The 24,910-nt window shown below is 36.9% G+C and overlaps 1 protein-coding gene across 1 annotated transcript in view; it reads right to left on the bottom strand.

Moving 5' to 3' along the window:
* Positions 1 to 24,910, bottom strand: part of SCYL2 (SCY1 like pseudokinase 2) — a 59,745-nt gene that overhangs the window by 32,620 nt on the left and 2,215 nt on the right. The window contains exons 2-3 of the mRNA XM_007465326.1: positions 10,480 to 10,684; positions 743 to 900 (exon numbers count right to left, since the gene is read on the bottom strand). Of these exons, the coding sequence (XP_007465388.1) occupies positions 743 to 900; positions 10,480 to 10,656 (335 nt within the window). The 5' untranslated portion in view covers positions 10,657 to 10,684. The remainder of the gene's footprint in view (positions 1 to 742; positions 901 to 10,479; positions 10,685 to 24,910) is intronic.

Below are 24,910 nucleotides of genomic sequence, written 5' to 3'. Positions count from 1 at the left end.
TTTCCCTATCCTTAAAATCCTAGGGTCCACAGAATGCATTGGCAAACCATTTGGTTAAGATCTGATTTAAGAGAGGGGAATACAGTCTGCTAAGTAGGAAGGAAGGAATAAATTAGGGGTTATGAGTAATGTGGAAAAGATTTATATAGCTGGGTATCTAAAGGAGTTATTAAAAGCACCAAAGCTTGAGGATCCAGTTAAGATTACACAACATAAATTCTGTTTTCTTGTCATTCTCAGCAACAGTTCCCAAGCTCACTTTGAGAAAAAGAGATAGTAGAGTAACTGAGGACTATAGACTGACATACTGGACATAGTAAAAGGTTAAACGTTGAGAACAGTACTACCTGGAATACACATAAAAATAGCCTCTGAATATTGAATCAATGAAAAGGGGGCAATGAATTCTAGCAAATTAACAAGAAAAATTACTTTCAGGCAGGGACTGTATTCTATACTTCTCTTGCATCTTCCATTTGGACTGCTGTAGTCTTGAACATAGAGTAAACAAATACAGACTCATGGCAAATGTGAAGAAAACTTTTATTAATATTTCAAAAAGAGACATATACATAGAATATGCAAATAAATTTCAAAGAAGTAACTAATCCATAAGAACTCAACACTCAGTTGATAAGAACTTTTCACTGACATACTGTATAGATAGATTTCAAACATAAAGTTTTTTTAAAAAAACTATTTGTTTAGGAAGTCTCTTATGTAAGTTTTCATAAAAATTTACCTGGATTCTTCTAAAGGATGCTGGACAGTAAGAAGTCGAGGGTGTCGTAGTCGAGTTAACTGTTGGACTCCTCGTTTTAGAGAATCGATGATTTGATCCTTTTCAAATTTTTGATATTTGTCAATCAGCTTTTTATCAAAGACAAAAACAGCTACTTCCTAATGAAAGAAATGTGTAACTAATTAATCAAGAATATATAAAAGCAATAAAATTTTATTTGAGTGTCACAACAGTCTACAAAGAGAAATAACTTAAAATGGTGCATTTTAGCACCACTGTAATACTTTTCTGATATTAAAAAGTTGGTTTCTTCATAACTACTAAATTTAAATATTTTTAGAGTTATAAGACTAAGAACCCTCATCTAAGGAGAACATAGGAAAATCTCCATCTTTGAACTCTGGTATCAGAGATACACACAAACTGTGTGTAATGTGTTGTCTCCTATGTAGTAATCTCTTATTTTACTGGAATTCAAATAAAAGTTAAAATGTTAAAATATTCAAAATGCTTTTCATAGTGATAAACCTGGATTATACTACAGAATCTTGAAATGCTTGTTAAAAGAAACGTCTTATATGTCAGGGAGTGCTTATTTATACAAAAACTCAATTTGTAAGCATCTTTTACATATGAATAACCCATACTCTTTCTCTCTCTCCTCTTGTTAAGGGCAGTAACTAGGAATGGTTACCAGCACGGGGAAACTGCTCCCCTATCATCTCTCTGAGATCAGTCACAGCTTATTTTATACTACTAAAAGCACACAATCTCCTTAACCACCTTCTCTCTTTCATTCTCTCTCAGTTGCACAAAGAAAACAGTTCCCATCCAGTTACCTAATCTTAACAAATCAGTCAAAAAATAGCCATATTGATAGATGATATATTACAACTGTGTAATACATCAGTGATGCGGCTAGCTCTCCATCATAAATGCAAAGAAAACTGATAAAGTTGGAAGTAAATTAGCAAAGAATCAATGCTAGGCCTCCAAAATTCTATGGAAGATATTGAATGACTCTTTCAGAGCTCTGTGTCTCTTTCAAATGCTTTTAATTAAACCTACTACTACTCAACTATCTTTGAGTTGATACCAAGACAGTATCTTTCCATTTTATTGCTGTTCTCTTCTAATTATTTTTGCTACATTATGATTATTGCCTTCACAAGTTAGCCTGGCAACCTATTTACATAATGGAGATTCACTGCAGAAATCCAAATCAGTACATTCCTCAAAACACAACTTGTTTTAAGTTGGAGCTTCCTTATACATATATAGATGAGTTAAGGATTTTAGAGGATTGAGGCTCTGAAAAGTTATAACATAAAGGGACTATTTTAGTAACTCAAATTGAACACCCTATTCCCCAAGCATCTGTGTACTTTTTAGGAATTATTCCACTCCACAGCAACCCATGAGACAAGTTATTATCCTCACTTCACAGATGAGGACACTGTGGAAAAGATAAACATATTATCTAAGATCTCACAATTGGTAAGATGAAGAATCAAGATTCAAACCCAGTCAGTCCAGCTCTAGGGGTCACTTTCTTAGCCAATACACCATTCTGTCTCCCCAGAAATAACAGGGCCAATAAATAAGACCCTAGTAAAACATGATATATGCCTTCAGTAAAACTATTTGAGTGAGAGCTTTAAATAGCACTCATATATATATTGCCTTCACAAGTTAACCTGGCATATACATATACACATACACACACACAAACACAAAATATTAGCTCTTTTGATCATTTTGAGACACAGAACAAACAGGAGCTAAGAGCATTATGTAATATTAATTTGAACTAAAAACAAATGACCTACAAGTTCAAGTTCCCATCTCATTATTCATGTGTACAATTTTATTTTAGTAAGTGTTCCAACATATTTTATAAATGCATCTAATTTAAATGTTTATTTTTTCAAGATGTTTTAAGTCTTTAAAAAAAGATTACATGAAGTAACTTCTGAGCTCCTTCAGATTCACCACTCTAAAGGCAGAACACTACAGTTCATAAAGAAAAAGAAAAACACAACTCTCTCTGACATTCATTTATTTTTTTAGGTCAAAAATGAAAGATTCCTACATAGATCAGAACAGGTTATCAACTATCTTAAAAATATTTTCTTTGTTCGGGGCTTCCCTGGTGGCGCAGTGGTTAAGAGTCCGCCTGCCGATGCAGGGGACGAGGGTTCGTGCCCCGGTCCGGGAAGATCCCACATGCTGCAGAGCGGCTGGGCCCGTGAGCCATGGCCGCTGAGCCTGCGCGTCCGGAGCCTGTGCTCCGCAACGGGAGAGACCACAGCAGTGAGAGGCCCGCGTACGCAAAAAAACAATTTCTTTGTTCGGATCAGTTAATTAAAATTAACCAATGTCAACAAAGTAATGACTAATTAACTAACCTTTAGGCCTCATACTGACTCCTTAAAAGAAAACTCTTAGCCTGCAACTTAAAACCTTTCAACAGAATAGACTATCATCTAATTTCTAAATTTGTCTTTCCTCTACTACTTCACTATACTACCCCCTCTGCTAACACATATCACATATAAAAATCCTATCCGTCTATACCTATATGTATATTACAAGCTTCTTGAAAAAGAAACCATGCCATAAGTGTCTCTGTACGCACCACAGGATCTTCACCTAAAAGATACTCAGATGTTCATTGCCTACTGATGGTCAGTAAAGATAAGCAACTACTTGAAGCATTTCATTATCATGTTGAATTAAAACCGTTTTCAACTTTTCATTATGAAAATTTTCAAATACATAAAAAAAATGAGGTAGTGCAATCATCCAATATATCTTCCACTTAAGATTCAACAACTGTTAACGCTAATTATGTGAGGCTCTTTTTGCAAAATTACAAATAATACCAAATATAAAATAATGTAAGCGACATTTGGCACTCTATTGTTTATTCACTTAATATTTTTTAAAATACATTGGCAGGGCTTCCCTGGTGGCGCAGTGGTTGAGAGTCCGCCTGCCGATGCAGGGGACATGGGTTCGTGCCCCGGTCTGGAAAGGTCCCACATGCGGCGGAGCGGCTGGGCCTGTGAACCACTGCCACTGAGCCTGCGCGCCCGGAGCCTGTGCTCCGCAACGGGAGAGGCCACAACAGTGAGAGGCCCGTGTACCGCAAAAAAAAAAAAAAAAAAAAAAAAAAACAACAACATTGGCAAAGAGAGTTACCCATAAATAAAAAGTATTTTTTCTCAATAGCCTATCTTTAAACAAAAAAGGCTATGAAATAAATTATCTTTTCTAAAAATTAATATTTGTCATAATGGAGGCTGTCTTTTGATATAGACCTAATTTATAATTTTTAAAAGCTACTTTGCTTACTATAACTACAAAGTTGAACTCTCACTGAAAACAAGATAATTTAAATAATAAAATCTGAGTTAGTATACACCAATGTGTCTAGGATTCCCTAATAGCAATCATGAACTCCACTAACCTATTCCTCAGAGCCACCAGAGATGGTTTTTGAAACATAGACATTCCCTGAAATCCTTTATTTTATGGGCCTTTCAGGACTGGCTGGTGGTAACTCCAAGCATCATGTTCTTCTTTTTTGTGTGTGATTTTGGGACAACGTTCCTTTCTCAAAACAATAAAACAAGTTTTTATTTATATTAAGTTAAAAATAAGTTGAGATGACTGAGAGATAACAAGATATACTCCTTAAAATTACTAGAGATAGTCTATGATCATATTTGATCTAAGCAACTTGACTAGCACATTCACCTTTGCACAATGGTTTCCTTTACATTAAAGCTGTTAATATTTTAGAATTTATTTATAATAATTTAATTATGCCTCTGTCTACACAATATTAGCAAGCTTTACCCCATGGACACTGGCATCTAGAATAACATAATGTAAATTCTGTAATAAGGAAGGGACTGTGTCCAAGCCTACATGTAGCAGAGTGGATAAATATGAATAGGTAAACTTTTACTGCATAATTTTAAAAACTCGATCAATCTTTATTATCCTCATATGAATAGCAATTTAACTGGGGGTGTTACAAAGCTTATGAAGCAGAGCAAAAGAAATAGGCCAACAAGTATGACTTTTAAGGCAAAATAAGACTGAAGTTGCCTTATTTTTTTAAAAAAGAACTACTCCAAAGCTGGACAAAAAAGATCGTAATAAATGTGGGACACTAGAAGACTCCTAATAAATGTTAAATCCATTTGAAGAGTAGTCACCTGGCAACACAGAATCTTGTGTGTCAAGATAAACAGAAATGCTTAATAAATAAATGCATGAATAGCCTGAGAACCAGGCAAAATTTTATATATAAACATACACACACGCACACGTATTTTTTAAAACATTCCCCCCCCCAAATAAATCCCTTGGCTTGACATAAGAGAGTTGAAAGAGATTTCAAAATGTTGAGCTATTCTTCTACTTGAAAAGAAGTAGAAGTTATATATACAGGTGGGACAGAAACTATTTATATACTGCTTTTATTACAAATTATTTAAATATATTAGCAGCCTTTATAGTTATAGTATTCCTATCTAACAGATAAGGTGATGGTATTTCAATTTTAAAGGACATATATATGAAGCAAACATTTCTCACTTATATATACAGTTTGACCAAAAAGATTTCCCTTTAATGACTTGTTTAAATAAAGTCTAATTAAAAATTAGGAAAGCTAATGAAATCCAGTGCAGGGCATCTGTCTCAGAAATCTCTCTTAAATATTCTTTAAAAAGGAAATAAGGATATGTTTGAAAAGAGTGTCTATGTTTATAAAACCATTTTAGTCCTAAATATGCTACTCTGTAGAAAGACTAAGTCAGTTTCAAAGCTATAAGAGAAATACAACAGCATAAACTCTAAGCCCAGCAACTATCTACTAGACATTACAAAAGTTCAAGAGGTAGGGGAGCAGGAAATATTTCACTGAATTTTCAAAAATTAAATAGCCCTTTTTAGTTCAAAAGACTAACTATGGAAAGATTTGGGCAGAGATGTGGAGATCTATAACTGCTGGTGGATGTGTACATTGGCACAAACACTCTGGAAAGCTTTTTGGCACTGAACAGATACATACACTATTACCTAGCAATTCCATATCTAGGTAACATGTCATATATGCCAACAGCACACAACAATGTTCACAGCAGTACTCTATATATCAATGAAAAGAAAAATTGCTATGTTCAACTACATAGATGTATTTCATGAAAATAAATTTAAGAAAAGGGAGCCAAACACAAAAGTACATGCCATGGTTCCACCTAAACAAAATTCAAAAACTGGCAAGATTATTCCTAAGTGTCAAAGGACAGGAGAGCAGTTACCCCTGGAGAGAAGGGGCGGGGTTGGGGTGGGGGGAGGTAATAAATGTGAAGAGATATGAGTATTAGCAACGTTTTCTTGATATGGATGCTGGTTACACAGGTGTGTTCACTGTGAACATTCAAAAAGCTGCTCACTCATGATTTGTGCACTATTCCGTATGTGAGCTCTTAAAAATAAATTTATATTTTAAAAGTTAGACAACTTAAATTCCCTAAATGTCACCTTGAAATGTTTTATAGCATCTCTAGAAAGATATTCTAGAAAGAGTAATGGTTAAGAACTAAGAGCTGCTTCTAAATAAACACTCAAAAAGGAAACTAAATAGCACTTGAGCCTAAATAGTAGCTTCCAGTGCTAATAAGCTGTATTTAGAGATCTATCCATTTCAACAGGTTTACATGTTGTATTTGGTTAAGTTTATCTAAATAATAACTTTTAAAAATCTTAATGGCTCATTTTATATACAAAACTGGCCTAAGAAATTTATTTTACTGCAAAAAATCAACTATACACTTGTCTTGAAGATTCTTAGAATTCTTAATTTCACTTTCATAAATTATTCACTATGAGGTGTTTCTTCAATGAATGTCTTTCAAAAATAATAAAAAGCAACAGAAATTTATTTTTGGAAGCATAAAGACAGAATAATAATACAGATGTCCAATCAGGTACAATGAAGGCACAAGTAACCAGGCACAAGTAACTTTTCATTTACCAATTCTTTATCGTGCTGCATTCCAGGTTTCATAAATATGTACTTTTTCTCATCAGTTTCATAGGTGCTATTATTACTACTCTTCTAAGAGGGGTTCAAACATTTAGGTTAAAAAGTTAAAAGTTGGGACTTCCCTGGTGGCGTAGTAGTTAAGAATCTGCCTGCCAATGCAGGGGACACAGGTTTGAGCCCTGGTCCGGGAAGATCCCACATGACGCGGAGCAACTAAGCCCATGTGCCACAACTACTGAGCCTGCGCTCTAGAGCTCGGGAGCCACAACTACTGAGCCCACGCGCCACACTACCAAAGCCCATGCACCTAGAGCCTGTGCTCCGCAACAAGAGAAGCCACCACAATGAGAAGTCTGCACACCACAAAGAAGAGTAGCCCCAGCTCACCGCAACTAGAGAAAGTCCGTGTGCAGCAACCAAGACCCAATACAGCCAAAACTAAATAAAAATAAATTTTAAAAAGTTAAAAGTTCTACATGATCTGAAAATTATAATTAATCATGTACTAATGTGAACTTGAAATAACCCTAGGAAAAAATACACAGATAATCTTTAAAGGGGTATGCAAACCCTAAAAATACTAATATAAGGAGTCTTTTAACTTGGAAATACTGTTGTTTGTTGTTGTTGTTGTTGGGTTTTTTCTGGACAATGTGAAATTACGATACTTTTTTTGAAGATCATGTAAAAAAGTGAAATGGGGGAAAAGAACAAGATTTAAACTTTAAATGCAATGGTTTAAATATCATGGTATTTATTTCACTGCCATGTAACAACAGAAAACACCTTCATATTTTTAACTATTAAAACCAGGTATGAGAGCTTCCCTGGTGGCACAGTGGTTAAGAATCCGCCTGCCAATGCAGGGGACACGGGTTCGAGCTCTGGTCGAGGAAGATCCCACATGCCGCAACTAAGCCCGCGCTCCCCAACTACTGAAACCCATGCGCCTAGAGCCCGTGCTCTGCAACAAGAGAAGCCACCACAATGAGAAGCCCACACACCGCAATGAAGAGTAGCCCCAGTCGCGGCAACTAGAGAAAGCCGGCGCACAGCAACGAACACCCAACACAGACAAAAACAAATAAATAAATAAATTTATTAAAAAAAAACAGGTATGAAAATCTCCTAGCCCAAAGCCTCTTACCCAATGTTTACCTCAAAGTCAAATTTAAGATCATATATTCTACTATAAAACACAACTACAATCAAGTACACTGTATGCTAAATCAAATAAAGCTGAGAGGGTAAGAAAGATGCCTTCAGTCTCAATGTCCCTTTAAGGGGGAAGAAAGGGACTAGCAGAGTATCCCTTTCCATTATTTTTCTCCCAGTTTCCCTAAAATCAGCACTGCCCAACAGAACTTTCAGTGATGATAGAAAGTTCTTTACCTGCACTGTCCAATACGGTAATATGAGCCACATGTGGCTATGGAGCATTTGAAATGTGACTAGTCCAATAAAGAAACTGAATTTAATCTTATTAAATTTTAATTAATTGAAAAAGCCATATATAGCTTATGGCTACCATATTGTATTAAGTACAGCTCCAGATTATCTATTTTCTCTGATTCCCTTTTAATAAAAATGAGGCCATTGAAAAAAGAACTAAAACTTTTCAATTAAGGGAGAAATTCAAATGAGGCTTCAGTGCCAAGAGACTTAGCTATTCCTTAAGGAATTAGCCAGCAGTCCAGACAGGATACTCCGAGTTCTGACCCTCTGAGGTTTGAAGGAGGCAAAAGAAAATTCAAAATCCACAGAGAGCAATGATATATTCTAAAACTACCTTTTTCCTCAAAGCAATAAATTTGGGGAAAAAAAGGAATACAGTTAAAGTTTCATAAGAGATCTCAGTTCCGGAAGTCAGCAGTTGAGAAATGTTGTATTAATGTGTAATATCTAATCAACTATCTATTATTTGTGCCTGGTTCTCATGTTCTATTAGCAACAACAGAAGCTCCAACATTAGAGGATTTCAGCGTATGAACTAATGATATAAACACAAACACCCAGAACTCTTTTGGTTAAGGACAAAGACACTATTATGTTATCATGTCCTTAATAAACAATGCAAAATTTAGTAAATTTGGTGTTATTTCATTTTCCCTTTCTATAATTGATTATAAAAGCAATCTGTGCTAGTGTTGGAGGTTGGTCATTTATATAACTTCATGACCTCATTCATAACTTATTAAGTAGTCAATACTCAAGAAACCAAAAAAAATGACCAATCAATATTTAAGATAAAGATCAACTTTGGACTTAAAGACTTCTAACCAAATGGCAATAAAAACAAGATTTACAGGTCGGGTACAAACCACATACCAGCAATCTATCACAGAACCAAGATTCTTCCTTCATAAAAGGATAACCAAAGCCAATTCCGTCTTTAACATACTTGTTTGGGAAATAAGCTGGTTTTGGAAAAGTCACAATGCATACCCACAATTGTACAATTTTGATAGTCATTGGAAAATATGTGTATTAAATCCCATGTCTTAAATTTGATATGTTTCAAATATAGGGAAGTAAAAGTACTTTTGGAAAGTGATTTTTCTTTCTTTCTTTTTTTTTTTTAGCGGTACACGGGCCTCACTGTTGTGGCCTCTCCTGTTGCAGAGCACAGGCTCCAGACGCACAGGCCCAGCGGCCATGGCTCACGGGCCCAGCCGCCCCACAGCATGTGGGATCTTCCCGGACCGGAGCACAAACCCATGTCCCCTACGTCGGCAGGCGGACTCTCAACCACTGCGCCACCAGGGAAGCCCTGTTTTTCCTTTTTTGATTCTTCTTTTTAAAGAACATATTCTACAAACATTTTAAACCTGGTGATTTTTCAATTCTTTAACAATTCCGACAGAAAGTTTTTAGTAAAATTTAACACTAACAATCCTCCACATTTCTAAGAACAGTCTGTTGGTCTCTTAAGTCAAATAAAAATAACAATACAACTCATTCAAACTACTCTTCACTAAAAGAACAGTTTTAAAATAATTTTTAAATCAATATACCCCCAAACATACTACTGATTATATGTCACAAATGTATCCCCTGATGGTAAAAACTATAGTGTTAATAAATATGAAAAAATATTATAGAAGCCTATTTTCTATAAGGCTATAGAATAAAAGAGGGAATAAGGATGCTTAAAAAAAGAATGTTAGAAAAATTTAACTGAGTATTTTGTTGTAATGCATTGATAAAGATAAAAAGGAACATGGCAATTTTTATTCTAAACCACTTTGCTAAAAGAGGGAGGAGATATGGGGATATATGTATATGTATAGCTGATTCACTTGGTTATAAAGCAGAAATTAACACACAGTTGTAAAGCAATTATACTCCAATAAAGATGTTAAAAAAAATAATAAAAACCACTTTGCTAAATATTAAAATCTAATACACCCATTTGTGCAACTGATATGTTTGTTATTAAGTAAACAAAATTAAAATACAAGATGAGATGATATATCAAACAATGTATTTGTAACCAGGAGATTCAAGGGCATGTTTAAAAGCATTTGTTTTTCTATGACTTCATTAGATGAAATGACAACTAAAGAACCCATTACTTTTAGCATTTCGTAACATAAAAATGCATACATGCACATTATGGTACTTATTAGCATGTGTGTTCCTTCCAACTGGACTCTAAACTAAAACTTACCTGCTTTGTTGACTTTTTAGTGCCATTAAAAATCTTCCAAGCTAGCCCACTGCCACCACTGGCAATGTGTCGACCAACATCGAATTCTCTAGTGACAGGATTTCCCATCACAGCACTAGTGACATCAGCTGTTACTTTTGTAACAGTACTCTTCAACTTATTAAGCATGGACTCCATGGCTGCAACTCTGGGTAGTTATAGTTACCTAGAAACATAGGGGGATAGGAGAGCACAGATCATTTGTTTTTACTTCTTTAAGTATTTATTCATTATTTAGTCTGAAAGCTTAATATACCCCAAACAATGAGCAAAACAATCCTATAGAAACAAAAGCTATATGTTAGTTTTGCCTTCAGAGAACCCAATATACCTGAATGCAAATTTAAGTCTAGGAACTCAACTGTGCTTCAAACTCAATTGTCACAGACCAATAAGAGAAAAGACATATTCACAATGACACTAACATGAATGTTGCTCAACTATATAACATGGTCCATATTATAAGACCCTTTAAGACTTAAAGTGGTATAGAGGGTCTGAATCTTCACAGTAAAAAAAAAAAACTATAAAAAACCTGAAAGGCTCTAATGTTATACTAAGCAATAAATTTGTATTTCAAAGAAGTTTTGTCCACTATTAAAATAATCACTGTTGAACTATGAAGTCACTTAAGAATATTTTCTAAACAAAAAGCTAAAGGACAATAACACATGAACAAGCAATAGTTAATAAAATGTTTTTCAGATTTTACACATTTATGGTGATGATGGAGGAACAAACACTATATTTACCCTCCCTCCTCAACAACTGGAAACTGGACAAAATATATGAAACAAATGTTTTCAGATATTGAACAGGCAGCACAGGCCATGTGATCCCAGTGAGAAAGCAAACAAGGTGAATTCTAGAGTTGCCCCAGCTTTCTGCCTAGAGGCACACTGCAAACCATGGAGCAGACAAAGAATCCCAAGCATAGTCTAACTGAATTAAGGAGTTGAGGAAAGAAATTGGAATTCAATGATGCTGAGAAGACTGGGACTTCTGAGATAGAATTTCAAAGAGAAGGGGGAAGAAGAGAAAAAAAAATTTTTAAGGCAAAAAAAGAAAAGGGAACAGTGCTGAAAAAGAGCTCCAGAAATTTGCAGGGGTCCCCCTGATGCTTTGTTGAATACTAAGATGCACATACATAGTGTGCAACTTCACCAGGTTGAAACGGAGCAGTACCCTATGGGGCCCTCTCAGGTACAAATACTTTCTGTGTCCCCCCCATTTCTTGTTTGTAGGAAATAGGCTTCATTCAGCCACCTTGACCTTCCCTGAGTTCCAAAGGGCAAAATCAAACAACTGCTTATCAGGGAATGGAGGGAATGCAGAAACAAAAGAGGAGGAGTAAAGAAACAATAATGCAGCCTCAGGGCAGGGTCCTGGTCCTCAAAGAATATACATAACAATACCTTTGAGTTCTTCTACAGGAAATAAGGCACCCCCCCCACCCCAGATAGAGGATTATAACTTCAGGTTGAACATGAGATTCCTGGAACACCACCCTGTTACCTCACCACCAACCAAGCAGAAGAAAATCTGCACACAGTGGCAGATAAACTGGACTGATCCCCTCCCCAAATGATTCTCCCTTTAAAAACTTTCATGATCAAGCAGAATCTTTGGAGTTGGGTTTTTGGACACCAGTCTGCCATCTCCTCAAGTTGCTGGCCTCCTGAATAAAGCACCTTTCCATTCTTACCAGCACTTGCCTCTCAAGTATTGGCTTTCAAGCAGCAAGCAGCCGAACCTGAGTTCAGTAAGAAGGTCAGGCAAGGAACAACTAGCGAGCTGTGAGCTGAATAGTTACAGAGTTCATACAGGGCTGCAAATCTTTTAATTTTTCAAGCTAGAGTGGAGAGACCTCATTGATCACTAAAGGCATTCAGTAGAAAACCCAGAAGGACTATGCCTTGGTACAGAATAAACCATTCTTAAAGTATCCTAAACCTGCCCTAACAAACTGAAAAGCTAGCCTCAAATGATCAAACTAATCATAGATTACTTAACTGCTTACCAGAATGAAACCCAATACTCATGAAATGGAGACAAAAATAATTTCAGATACTAAGCAATATAACATTCACAATGTTCAGTATGCAATCAATAATTATCAGACATGCCAAGAAGCAAGAAAATGTGATCATAACCAAGACCAAAATCAGTCAATAGAAACAGACTCCAAAATGAGCTTATAGAATTAGCAGCAAAGATATAAAAACTATCATATGTCCAAGTGAGACAGGAAGGAAGAGGTCAGGGGACAACAGTTAAAAGAATGACACAGCCAGGGCTTCCCTGGTGGCGCAGTGGTTGAGAGTCCGCCTGCTGATGCAGGGGACACGGGTTCGTGCCCCGGTCCGGGAAGGTCCCACATGCCGCGGAGCGGCTAGGCCCGTGAGCCATGGCCGCTGAGCCTGCGTGTCCAGAGCCCGTGCTCCGCAAGGGGAGAGGCCACAACAGAGAGAGGCCCACGTTAACCGCAAAAAAAAAAAAAAGAAAAAGAATGACACAGCCATTGAAGATATGACAAAAACTGGTTAGGCCCAAGATGGCAGAAGATCTGACTTCCCATAGACCTTGAGCCTCATTATATGCTCATTGTAATACATTAGAATGCTAAATGACACACCCACAGGTGCCATGACAGTTCTGAGGCTGACCATAAAAGGCCAAAAAGTGAGTGGTGGCCTAGTTCCTGGAAATCCCTGCCCCTTTCCCCAAATAGTTGAAATAACTCTCCCACTCATTAGCATAAGAAATTACCCAGCCCATAAAAATTAACAACTTCACATCCCAGGGCTGCTCTCACTTTCTGAGACAGTCTGCATTCTGCCAATTTTAATGTTTATCTCTCTAAATAAACCTGCTTTCACTTTACTTTGGCTGGCTCTTGAATTCTTTCCATACAGGAAGCCAAGGACCCTCACTTGGCAGCCTGTCCTGGGACTCGCCAGAGACCTGAGACATGACTATTCTCTAGCTTCTCTCTTCTCCCGCAAAACAAGTATTTAGAGGAAAGCACAAACATAATAAAAGAAAATGGAATATTAAAAAAAATCAAATGAACACTCTAGAGACAAAAATATCTCAAATAAAAAACTCAGAGGATATAATTACCAGATTAGACAATGTAGGAAAAAAAGATCAGTGAAACCTGAAGACAGAGTAAAAGGCTGGGAAAAAATAAATGAACAAAGTCTCAATGACCTGTGGGACAATATCACAGTCTAACATATATAACTGAATCTCAAAAATGAGGGGGAAAGGGGAAAAATAATATTTGAAAAATAGCCAAAAATTTTCCAAATTTGATGAAAACTATATAGCACCAAGAAATTCAATAAACACAAAGCAGGATGAACACAAAGAAAACCATGTCTAAATATGTCATATCAAATAGGTGAAAATCAGTGATTAAGAGAAAACTCTTAAAAGCAGCCAGAGAAAATAGGCAAATTATATACAGAGGGGCTTCCCTGGTGGCGCAGTGGTTGAGAGTCCGCCTGCCGATGCAGGGGGGATGCGGGTTCGTGCCCCGGTCCGGGAAGATCCCACATGCCGCGGAGCGGCTGGGCCCGTGAGCCGTGGCCGCTTAGCCTGCGCGTCCGGAGCCTGTGCTCCGCAACGGGAGAGGCCACAACAGTGAGAGGCCCGCGTACCGCAAAAAAAAAAAAAAAAAAAAAAAAAATTATATACAGAGGAAAACAGATAAGAATTTCCCCCAAACTTCTCATCAGAAACTATACTAGGGAACAGGCTGAATAGGGAAAGGCCAGAGAACAAATGAATAAGGTCTCAAAAGAGCTAAAAGAAACTGCTGACGTAGAATTCTATAAGCCATGAGGGAAAGAAAAAAAAAAAACTTTCAAAAATAAATGTGAAATAAAGACTTTTTCATGAAAACCTGAGAGAATTTGTTGCCACCATATATTTACTATAAGAAATATTAAAGGAAGCCCTTCAAACAGAAGGCAAATGATACCAGATGGAAATCTGAATCTACAAAAAGAATAGAGGACTCTGAAAATAAAAATTATGCAGGTATATAAAAAGGTTCTCATGTTATCTTTGAAAGACAGCTGATTATTTAAAGCAAAAATAACAAAAATGTACTGTGCTTATAATATATGTAGAAGTAAAAATATGATAAAACAAACCAAGGATAAGAGAGGGGAAATGGAGGGGGCTTCCCTGGTGGTGCAGTGGTTAAGAATCCACCTGCCAATGCAGGGGACATGGGTTCGAGCCCTGGTCTGGGAAGATACCACATGCCACAGAGCAACTGGGCCCATATGCCACAACTACTGAGCCTGCGCTCTGGAGCCTGCAAGCCACAACTACTGAGCCCATGTGCCACAACTACTGTGCTCCGCAACAAAAGAAGCCAATGCAATGAGATGCCCGCACACCACAACGAAGAGTAGCCCCTGCTCACCACAACTAGAGAAAGCCCATGCACAGCAACGAAGACCCAATGCAGCCAAAAACAAATAAATAAATTTATAAAAAAAAGAGAGGGGAAAATGAAAGTATATTTTTGAAATATTCTTATATGTGAGGTAGTATAACATCATTTGAAGGTAGACTGTGGCATATTAAAGATGTATTATAAACTCTAGAGCAATAACTAAAATAATAAAGAGACAAAGCTAAAAAGCTAACAATGGAAATAAAATGGAATCCTAAAGTAAACTGAATTAATAAAAAAAAGTAGGAAAAGAAAGGAACAAAGAACAAATGTGAAAAACAGAAAATAAATAGCAAGATAATAAGTTTGAATCCAACCATATAAATAATTACATTAAATGTAAATGATTTAAAATTCCAGTTAAATGGCTGAGACTATCAAACTAGATTAGAAAAGCAAGACCCAACCGTATGCTGTTTATAAGAAACCCACTTTAAACACACTTTACAAGATGATTTAAAACTAAAAAAATGTGAAAATATACAAGCTAGAGTGGCTATATTAATAACAGGCAGAACAGGCTTCAAGACAAAGAGGGACACTTCATAATGATAGAGTTGTCAACTCTCAAGAAGACATAACAATCCTAAACTCTCAAGAAGACATAACAATCCTATTTAGTGTACACACTAAATAAGAGAGTTTCAAAATAAGTGCAGCAAAAACTGACAGAACTGAAAGAAGAAATAGACAAATCCACAAGTGTAGTTGGAGACTTCATGGGTCCTTTCTCAGTAGCAAATGGACAGATAGACCAAGTAGACAGAAAATCAATAAGGACGTAGAAGACTTGAACAACACTAACAAATAACCTGACCTAAAACACTGCACTCTACAAAAGCAGAATGCGTTTTGTTTTCATATGTACATGGAATATTCACTAAGATAGACTATATGCTGGGCCATAAAACAAGTCTCAAAATACTTAAACCTACTGAAATAATACAAAATACGTTCATTGACCACAATGAAATTAAGCTAGAAGTCAGTGATAGATAAATATCTAGAAAAATTCAAATATCTGGAAATTAAACAATACTTCTAAATACACAAAGCCTTAAAAAGAAATCACAGAGAAAAGTTTTAAACATTTTGAAGTGAATGAAAGCGAAAAATCTGTTGTATGTAGGCAAAGCAGTGCCCCATAGGAAATTTATAGCTTTAAATGTTTATTAAAAAAAAAAAAAAAACCAAAATCAATGGTATAAGCTTCTATCTTAGGAAGCTAGGAAAAAAAGAGAAAATTATACTCAAAATAAGTAGAAAGAAGGAAATAAAGAGTAGAAATCAGGTTTCCCTGGTGGTGCAGTGGTTAAGAATCCACCTGCCAATGCGGGGGACACAGGTTTGAGCCGTGGTCCGGGAGGATCCCACATGCCATGGAGCAACTGAGCCTGTGCACCACAACTACTGAGCCTGCGCTCTACAGCCTGCGAGCCACAACTACTGAAGCCCGTGTGCCACAACTACTGAAGCCCACTCGCCTAGAGCCTGTGCTCTGCAACAAAGAGAAGCCACTGCAATGAGAGGCCTGCACACTGCAATGAAGAGTAGCCCCGGCTGCCACAACTAGAGAAAGCCCGCGTGCAGCAATGAAGACCAAACGCAGCCAAAAATAAATAAATCTATTTTTTTTTAAAAAAAGAGTAGAAATCAATGGAACGACTGAATTTAATGTAATTTAATACTCTATTAAATAGAAAAATGAAAAAGAAAAATCAATGAAGCCATGCACTTTTTTTTTTAAAGATAAACCTCTAGCTACATTAAGAAAACTTTTAAAAACACAAATGACCAATATCAGAAACAGAAGAAATCCTACGGATGCTAATCCTATATAGAGCCTATAGATTCTAAATAAATCAGATATCATATTGTGGATGATCTTATGCCAGCCAATTAATTCAACAACTTGGATAAAGTGAAAAAATTCCTTGGAAGGTACAACTACCATAACTGAAGAGAAAGTCAGAATAATCCTATTTTAAAGAAATGCAGGGCTTCCCCTGGTGGCACAGTGCTTGAGAGTCTGCCTGCCGATGCAGGGGACACGGGTTCATGCCCCGGTCCCGGAGGATCCCGCGTGCCGCGGAGCGGCTGGGCCCGTGAGCCGTGGCCGCTGAGCCTGTGCGTCCGGAGCCTGTGCTCTGCGGTGAGAGAGGCCGTGGCAGTGAGAGACTTGTGTACCGCAAAAAAAAAAAAAAAAGAAAAAAGAAATGCAGTTTATAACTGCAAATCTCACCACAAAGAAAACTCCAGGCTCAGAGGGGTTCACTGCTGAATATTATCAAACATTTAAGGAAGAAATAATTCCAGATCCATATAAGATCTTCCAGAAGATAGAAGACAATAGAACACTTTCATGTTCTATAGTCAGTATCACCCTGATAGCAACACCAAATAATGACACAAGGAAACTTCATATCAATATACATCATCAACAGGTAAAAATCCTTCACAAAACATTAGCACATCCAACAAATCCAACCCCACAACCAAGTGGAATTTATCTCAGGAATGCATTGATTTAACACTCAAAAACAAATCCACGTCATTCACCATATTAACTGAATAATGGGTAATAGAAAATATATGATCATCTCAGTAAAGGCAGAAAAAATTTTTTGACAAAATTCAATACTCATTCACAATAAAAACTCTCAGCAAACTAAGAACAGAAAGGAACTTCCTCAACCTGATAAATGGCACCTTTGAATACCTAGAGCTAATATCACATTTAAAGATAAGAGATTAATCACTTTCTCCCTAAATTAGGGAATGAAGTAAGGATATCTACTTTTACCACTTCTATTCAGTATTCTAATGGAGGTCCTAGCCAAAGCAAAAAAGAAAACAAAATAAAAGACATTCATACTGGGAGGAAGAAGTAAAATTCTTTATTCTCAACATGATCATGTACAGAGAAAGTCAGAAGTAATCCAAAAGAAAGCTACTGGAATTAATATGTTGAGTTTAGCATGATGGCAGAATACAAAAACAATACTTTTTAAAAAAAAGACTATTCTTATATTCTAGAAACAGACAACTGAACACTGAAATTTCAAAAATACCATTTTGAAGGGAGGAGTGGCCAAGATGGTGGAGTAGAAGGATCCTAAGCTTACCTCCTCTCTTGAGCACACCAAAATCACAACAATCTGCACAACCATTGTTGAAAAAGACTGAAACCTACCCAAAAAGATCCTCTACAACTAAAGACATAAAGACAGAACCATGAGACTGGTAAGAGGGGCAGACTCACGACATAATCAAATCTCATACCACCCTGGGGGAGCGACCCACAAACTGGAGAAAAATTATATTACCAAGGTTCTCCCACAGGAGAGTTCTGAGCCCCACATCTGCTCCCCAGCCCAGGGCACTGGGAAGAGAAGCCCCCAGAGCATCTGGCTTTGAAGGCGAGCAGGGCTCAACTGCAGGAGCTCCACAGGACTGAAGGAAACAGAGACTTCACTCTTAAAGGATGCACACAGGGACTTCCCTGGTGGCGCAGTGATTAAGAATCCGCCTACCAATGCAGGGGACAGGGGTTCAATCCCTGGTCCAGGAAGATCCCACATGCCACAGAGCAACTAAGCCTGAACACCACAACTACTGAGCCTGTGCTCTAGAGCCCGTGCACCGCAACTACTGAGCCCATGCACTGCAACTACTGAAGCCCACATGCTCTGGGGTCCACGTGCCGTAACTACTGAGCCTGCGTGCTGCTACTACTGAAGCCCACATGCCTAGAGCCTGTGCTCCGCAACAAGAGAAGCCACCACAGTGAGAAGCCCGTGCACTGCAATAAAGAGTAGCCCCCACTCACTGCAACTAGAGAAGAAAAAAAAAAATGCCGCTAAAAAAAAAAAAAAGTTAAGGAACTAGAAAAAATTTGACTTGCAAAGAAAGTAAAAAATGTAAAGGACAAATATCGATGCAAACAAACACAATAAACACAGCAAATTTAAAAAAATACCATTTCAAGGACCTATGGATAAATTTGACATGACACAAAGACTTGTACAATGAAAATAACAAAAATTTCTGCGAAAAATTGAAGATGACTTAAAAACTTGTACAGGAGATGGAAGACTCAATATTGTTAAGGTGTCAATTTTCCGCATCAATCTATGGACTCAATGCAGTCCAATCAGAATCCCAGAGGCTTCTGTAGAAAGAAAGTGACAAGCTGTTAAAATGTTACTCTGAGAACAGGTCCACTAGATTGTTTAAGGGTCTATGGCACAGAAAGAGGTTTAAAGTCCTATCACTCTTCAAACCTTCACCTGCCATGTGTATTCTTTCCAAAAACTGATTTACCTAAGAACAAGTCTGTGTCCTGCAAATTTTCCTTAACCAACTCTTTTTTCACAGTTTTCTCCCACTTGAACAAAGTAAAATATTTTTCTCAGCCATCCCAGTCTTGTTATAGGGTATTTCCCTGGGTATAAAAATCTTTGGCAGGCATGCCAAAAGGGAAAATGCAATTTGAGAATACATTAATCCTGAAAGTCTCTTAAGAGTAAAGCAAAAAGAAGTTTGGTAAGAAATTCTGAAGAGGGTTGTGCTTTATTTCTTAACAGCAAAACCCCATGCCTTATCTGTCACAGAATTACAATTAAAAAACAAGGTAGTCGTCACAGGGCTGTATAGGAACAAGCTTATTTATTTCAATTAATAAGCAAAAACTCCAAAGGTTTTGATAAAAGTAAAACATAATCATAATACACCACAATCTAGAAATCAGATACTTTGTAATTATCTAAACACTTCACAAAAAAATTCAGATGCCATCAACTTAAAACACAAAAAGAAGTACAACGTCTTACAAAATTATTTAGAGAATACACAAGCAAAAATATTTGGAAGGCCACTGGGCTAAGGCAGCACTAGTTTGTGTCCTATTTTCTCAGTTAATTAAATTATATTCATATAATTTAATTTCTATTAAAGATTTGAACTATCTGTAAATAGAAATAAAAATTCACTTTCCTTTTTTAATTTAATGCTGCATTTCTGTAAGCAGTTAGAAAATGTTGCTACTGGCATTATGAAAACATTCATTGCCATGCCAAGTTGTTCTCTATGAATATCTGCTGCTGATTTTGATGGGGAGGTAAAAGAGACATAAAAATACTATTAAAAAATCTACATATACTTTCCTCTAACTGCCTGAGTAGCTACATATTACATGCCATGCACTTGCCATACACTGGAAATATAGATGTAAATGGAGACATGTCTGATCTTTAGGGACTCAGTTCAGTATCAGACTCAGACCTGCAAAGATTTATAGCAATTAACTAGAGGTATGAATGTACCATGCTTTGCGAACATGAAGATTGGCTCAAAAATGAAGTGTTTTTTGTAAATCAATTATACTCCAATTTAAAAAAAAAAGTGTTTTTCAGGTAGGAGAAAAGGGAAGGAGCTTCCAGAAAGGATTACTATGTGCCAAGACATGGAGGGAAGACTATACATGATGTGATTTGAAAACTAGAAATAGTTCAGTATGAAAACAAAGGATATTTTCAGAGTTAATAGTCAAATTTGAGATGCCTATCCATCACCCAGAGTCAACACTGGTGTACACAAGGTAAAAGTAGACATGGAAACTAATCTGGTGAACTATTTAATATTTATTGAGCACCCACTATGTACCTGATATCACATAAGAAACTGGGGAAGAAAGAAGTAAAGGAAAAATAAGCCATAAAGAGCTTACCATCAAAGGTAAGAGACAGAGAAGTAAACCAACCACAGCATTATTATCCTACAGTAATAAAATGCTACAGAATATACATACACAGATGCTATAGGAACAAAAAGAAGAGGAACAGACAGAAGTTTCCCCAAAACAGCAAAATCATAGATGTCTTTAAAGGGGAGGAGGAGTGAACTAGAGAGAGAATGGCACAAGCGTAGGAGTAAAAACTAGCAGTTCAGATAAAAACTGGAGGAAAAGAGAGAAGTATGGCAAAGGAGACTTAGAAAAGCCAGGTTACCAAGGGCATTAAGTACTAAGAAACCAAGCTATGATAAGCCACAGATAGGTTTCAGGTATGAGTAAAATGATTAATCACTCCATCATGCAAAGTGAAAGATATACTAGGGGTGGAAGTAGGGAATATGACAAGACGGAAGACACTGTCAATTTGTACTTCAGAAATTTTATACATACATAATTGAGAATGTATATAGGCCAAAAAACAAAAACAAAAATAAACAAAACAAAGGAAAGAACACTTGGAAATAGAGATAGAGAAAATAGGAAAGAGACAATAGGTGGAGAGGGTGCTTTAAAGGTGTTAATTACATGGATATTTATTTTATAATTATATATTAAACTTCATCATGCATTTTAATGTATCATATATCAAATTTTAAACAAACTTTGAGAGGGAGAGGTTGCTGAATTAAGGAAATAGCAGTAAAGAAGGAGAGGAAAGGAAAAATTAAGAAAAGTTAGAACTAAGAAAACTTGGTGACCAACTAGATAATTAGATAATGGAAAGAGACAAAACTAGGAATCCCAATCAAGTCATTTCAGAGCCTAGGCGGAGGATGAAGCCATTTACCAAGGCAAGGCTACAGGAGACAATTGCTTGTTTTGTGGGAGGAAAACCTCAATTTTGGACATGTTAAAGTTGAGTTGCCTGAATGACATTAATATGCATATATAGCTAGGAGGCTTTTAGATATGCAGGCCAAAAACTTAGAAAAAAATGTCTCAGCTGAAAATAAAAGTGTGGGCACCATGAGCTTAAAGCAGTATAGTAGTTAAGACTACGGGCTTGAAAAAGGTTACCCAAGGAGACCAAAAAAGAATATGTATATCACGAGAGTAACAGAAGGCTACTTTGACGAATGAAGGGGAGAAAAATAAAAAGTAAAACTATATCATGAGAGTAACAGAAGGCTAAGGACAAAATGAAATGAATGAGTTTATGAAATAAGATCTGAGCTTAAATGAGATTTTGAATTATTGGCAATAGCACTTTTTTTTTTTTTTTCCCCAGTACACGGGCCTCTCACTGTTGTGGCCTCTCCCGTTGCGGAGCACAGGCTCCAGACGCGCAGGCTCAGCGGCCATGGCTCACGGACCCAGCCACTCTGTGGCATGTGGGATCTTCCCAGACCGGGGCACGAACCCGTGTCCTCTGCATCGACAGGCGGACTCTCAACCACTGCGCCACCAGGGAAGCCCGGCAATAGCTTTTTGACATGTAAGAAACCTAGAGACCAAATATATTTTCTTAAAATGATAACTTTTCAAATTTCACTTGATAAATGAATAAAGAAGTCTTATTTCTCTAAGACAAAATTATAAGTGATAGAAATATTTATTCATATAAGTGATTGTCCCTTGTACACCACTTAGTAGAATTCACTTGAAATTCAATATTCCCCTTGTAAATCCCAGCCAAAATAAGACTTGGGGCAGCTTCAGTATGATCCCAAGATTATATCTCCCTACCATCTGATTCAGCCATCACTTGGCTTTTACTAAAACCAGTAGATGAATCTGTTCATACTAGATTTTACATGCACCTGGTATAAGGTGAGTTGGGTATTTGGCACCTGATGGCAGGTGGCTGAAAGGATTCAATTCTTTCAGTTCTGCCTACTCATAAACTCTAGATATAGCAGGATAAAATAAAACTTTGTGAATTTTCAAGTAGCAAAACTCCAAAAGTCCCTTTTTCTACTTTCCCAAGAATAAAATATTCTTTTTTTAGTAATTTGATTAGTAATTTGAACAATAAATAGAATTAGCTTGCATTTTTTCTTGGAAACACTGTAATGCAAATAAAAAGGTTACTGGGCTTCCCTGGTGGCGCAGTGCTTGGGAGTCCGCCTGCCGATGCGGGAGGCGCGGGTTCGTGCCCCGTTTCGGGAGGATCCCGCGTGCCGCGGAGCGGCTGGGCCCGTGAGCCGTGGCCGCTGGGCCTGCGCGTCCGGAGCCTGTGCTCCGCAAATGGGAGAGGCCACAACAGTGAGAGGGGGGCCCCAAAAAAGAAAAAAAAAAAAAAAAAAAAAAAAAAAAAAAAAAGGTTACTGTAATTACATCTGATAATGAAATTATGTTTATTAACTGTTAGTTACAGAGACTAGACTTTCAATAAGTACAAAATAATACACACTGACTACAAAAAACAACACAAAAAAATACAAATGAATTCAAAATAGTTTTACTCCTTAAGAGGTACAAGGGTCTGAGAATTTTAAAATACCACTTACATAGTCATTTGTACAAATACTCATAAAATTTTATAATTTGAAATAAGAATTACATTAACGTGACAAATAATTTTGACAAAATGCTTCGTAAAACTTGGTAAAATGTTTGTACCTATACTCCTATATGCGGTGTTTATCTGTTTCTATCTAAGATGATCCTGAGATATACTTTTGAAATACGTGTTTTTTTTTCCTTGTAGGGGGGCTTACAGATTACTAAAAGTTTTTAAAAGATACAGTTTTTAAAAAATGGTTAAAAACATTCTTTGGCCTATACAGAAACCATGTTTAATTTTACTCAGGAAACAAAGATTGTACCAGCTCAATACAATCATCCTCTTTACAACTACAGAAGGTATCTAATTATTATAAGTTGAGCTAGAACAGATTACTTTAGGGGACACACCTGATTTAAGAAACAAACATAGGGGCTTCCCTGGTGGCGCAGCGGTTGAGAATCTGCCTGCTAATGCAGGGGACACGGGTTCGAGCCCTGGTCTGGGAGGATCCCACATGCCACGGAGCAACTGGGCCCGTGAGCCACAACTACTGAGCCTGCGCGTCTGGAGCCTGTGCTCCGCAACAAGAGAGGCCGCGATAGTGAGAGGCCCGCGCACCGCGATGAAGAGTGGCCCCCACTTGCCACAGCTAGAGGAAGCCCTCGCACAGAAACAAAGACCCAACACAGCAAAAATAAATAAAATTAATTAAAAAAATAAATACGTTGAAAATTGTTAAAAAAAAAAAGAAACAAACATAAAAAACTAAGAAGACGTAGCAAGGTACAGTGAAGCACACATTCATTCAACAAACTACTGGGTACAGAAGAGGTGGAAAACACCATGCTAAGGTGCAGTAGGAGAAACAAGAAGTAAAACATTGTTTCTATCATTAAGTTTGTATACAATAAGATTTTAAAAGCAGAATGAGAGGTTATAAGGCAACATATACTTAAATATCAAACTACTAATTTGAACAATAAGTAAAATTTGAGGAGAGATTACATCCACCTCTTTAGAAGGCACTTCCAGCCCATGAAGTTAGTGTAGCTTTTACTACAGGAAGTCAACCAGATACTTGGAAATTACTGAAATTAAAAAAAAAAAAAAAAGTAGCAACAGCACTGGGGTGGCAGTGTCTCACTATTCAGCTCCTCTAGCCAGAGAAAGAAGAAAAAGGAATAACTGGGTAGGAAATTAGACAAAATGGTCATTAAGGGCACTTCCCTAGTGCCCTTGATTTAAGAGCATATAAAATCTGAAACACAGCATAGTACAATGTATGAAAACTGAAATTCATAAAGCACTGAAATGTTGTCTAAAACAATGGTTTTCAAACTCCAAAGCAATGATTTTCAAACTCTGGTGAACATCTAAAAACATCTAATAACATCTAAATGCCTGGGTAACTTGTTAAAACATATAGATGTCTATGTACTACCTCAAACCTTTGGAATCAGAATCCATAAATGTGCAGTCAAGGCATTTATATTTTGAGCAGTTCCCCAGGTGATTCTGATGCACAGTGAATTATATAATTAAGCACACAATCTTCAGTGGCAACAAAACCTGGGTTCAAATGCCAGTTCTAATACAAGCACTATGACCACCAACTAGCCTCCCTAACACTAATTCCAATCTTTTTAAAGAGGGAATTGCCACCCATTCCTCAAGT

This window comes from Lipotes vexillifer, unplaced genomic scaffold (assembly GCF_000442215.2).
Source record: "Lipotes vexillifer unplaced genomic scaffold, Lipotes_vexillifer_v1.1 scaffold141, whole genome shotgun sequence".
NCBI lineage: Eukaryota > Metazoa > Chordata > Mammalia > Artiodactyla > Lipotidae > Lipotes > Lipotes vexillifer.
This window is presented reverse-complemented; position numbering and strand designations above follow the sequence as displayed.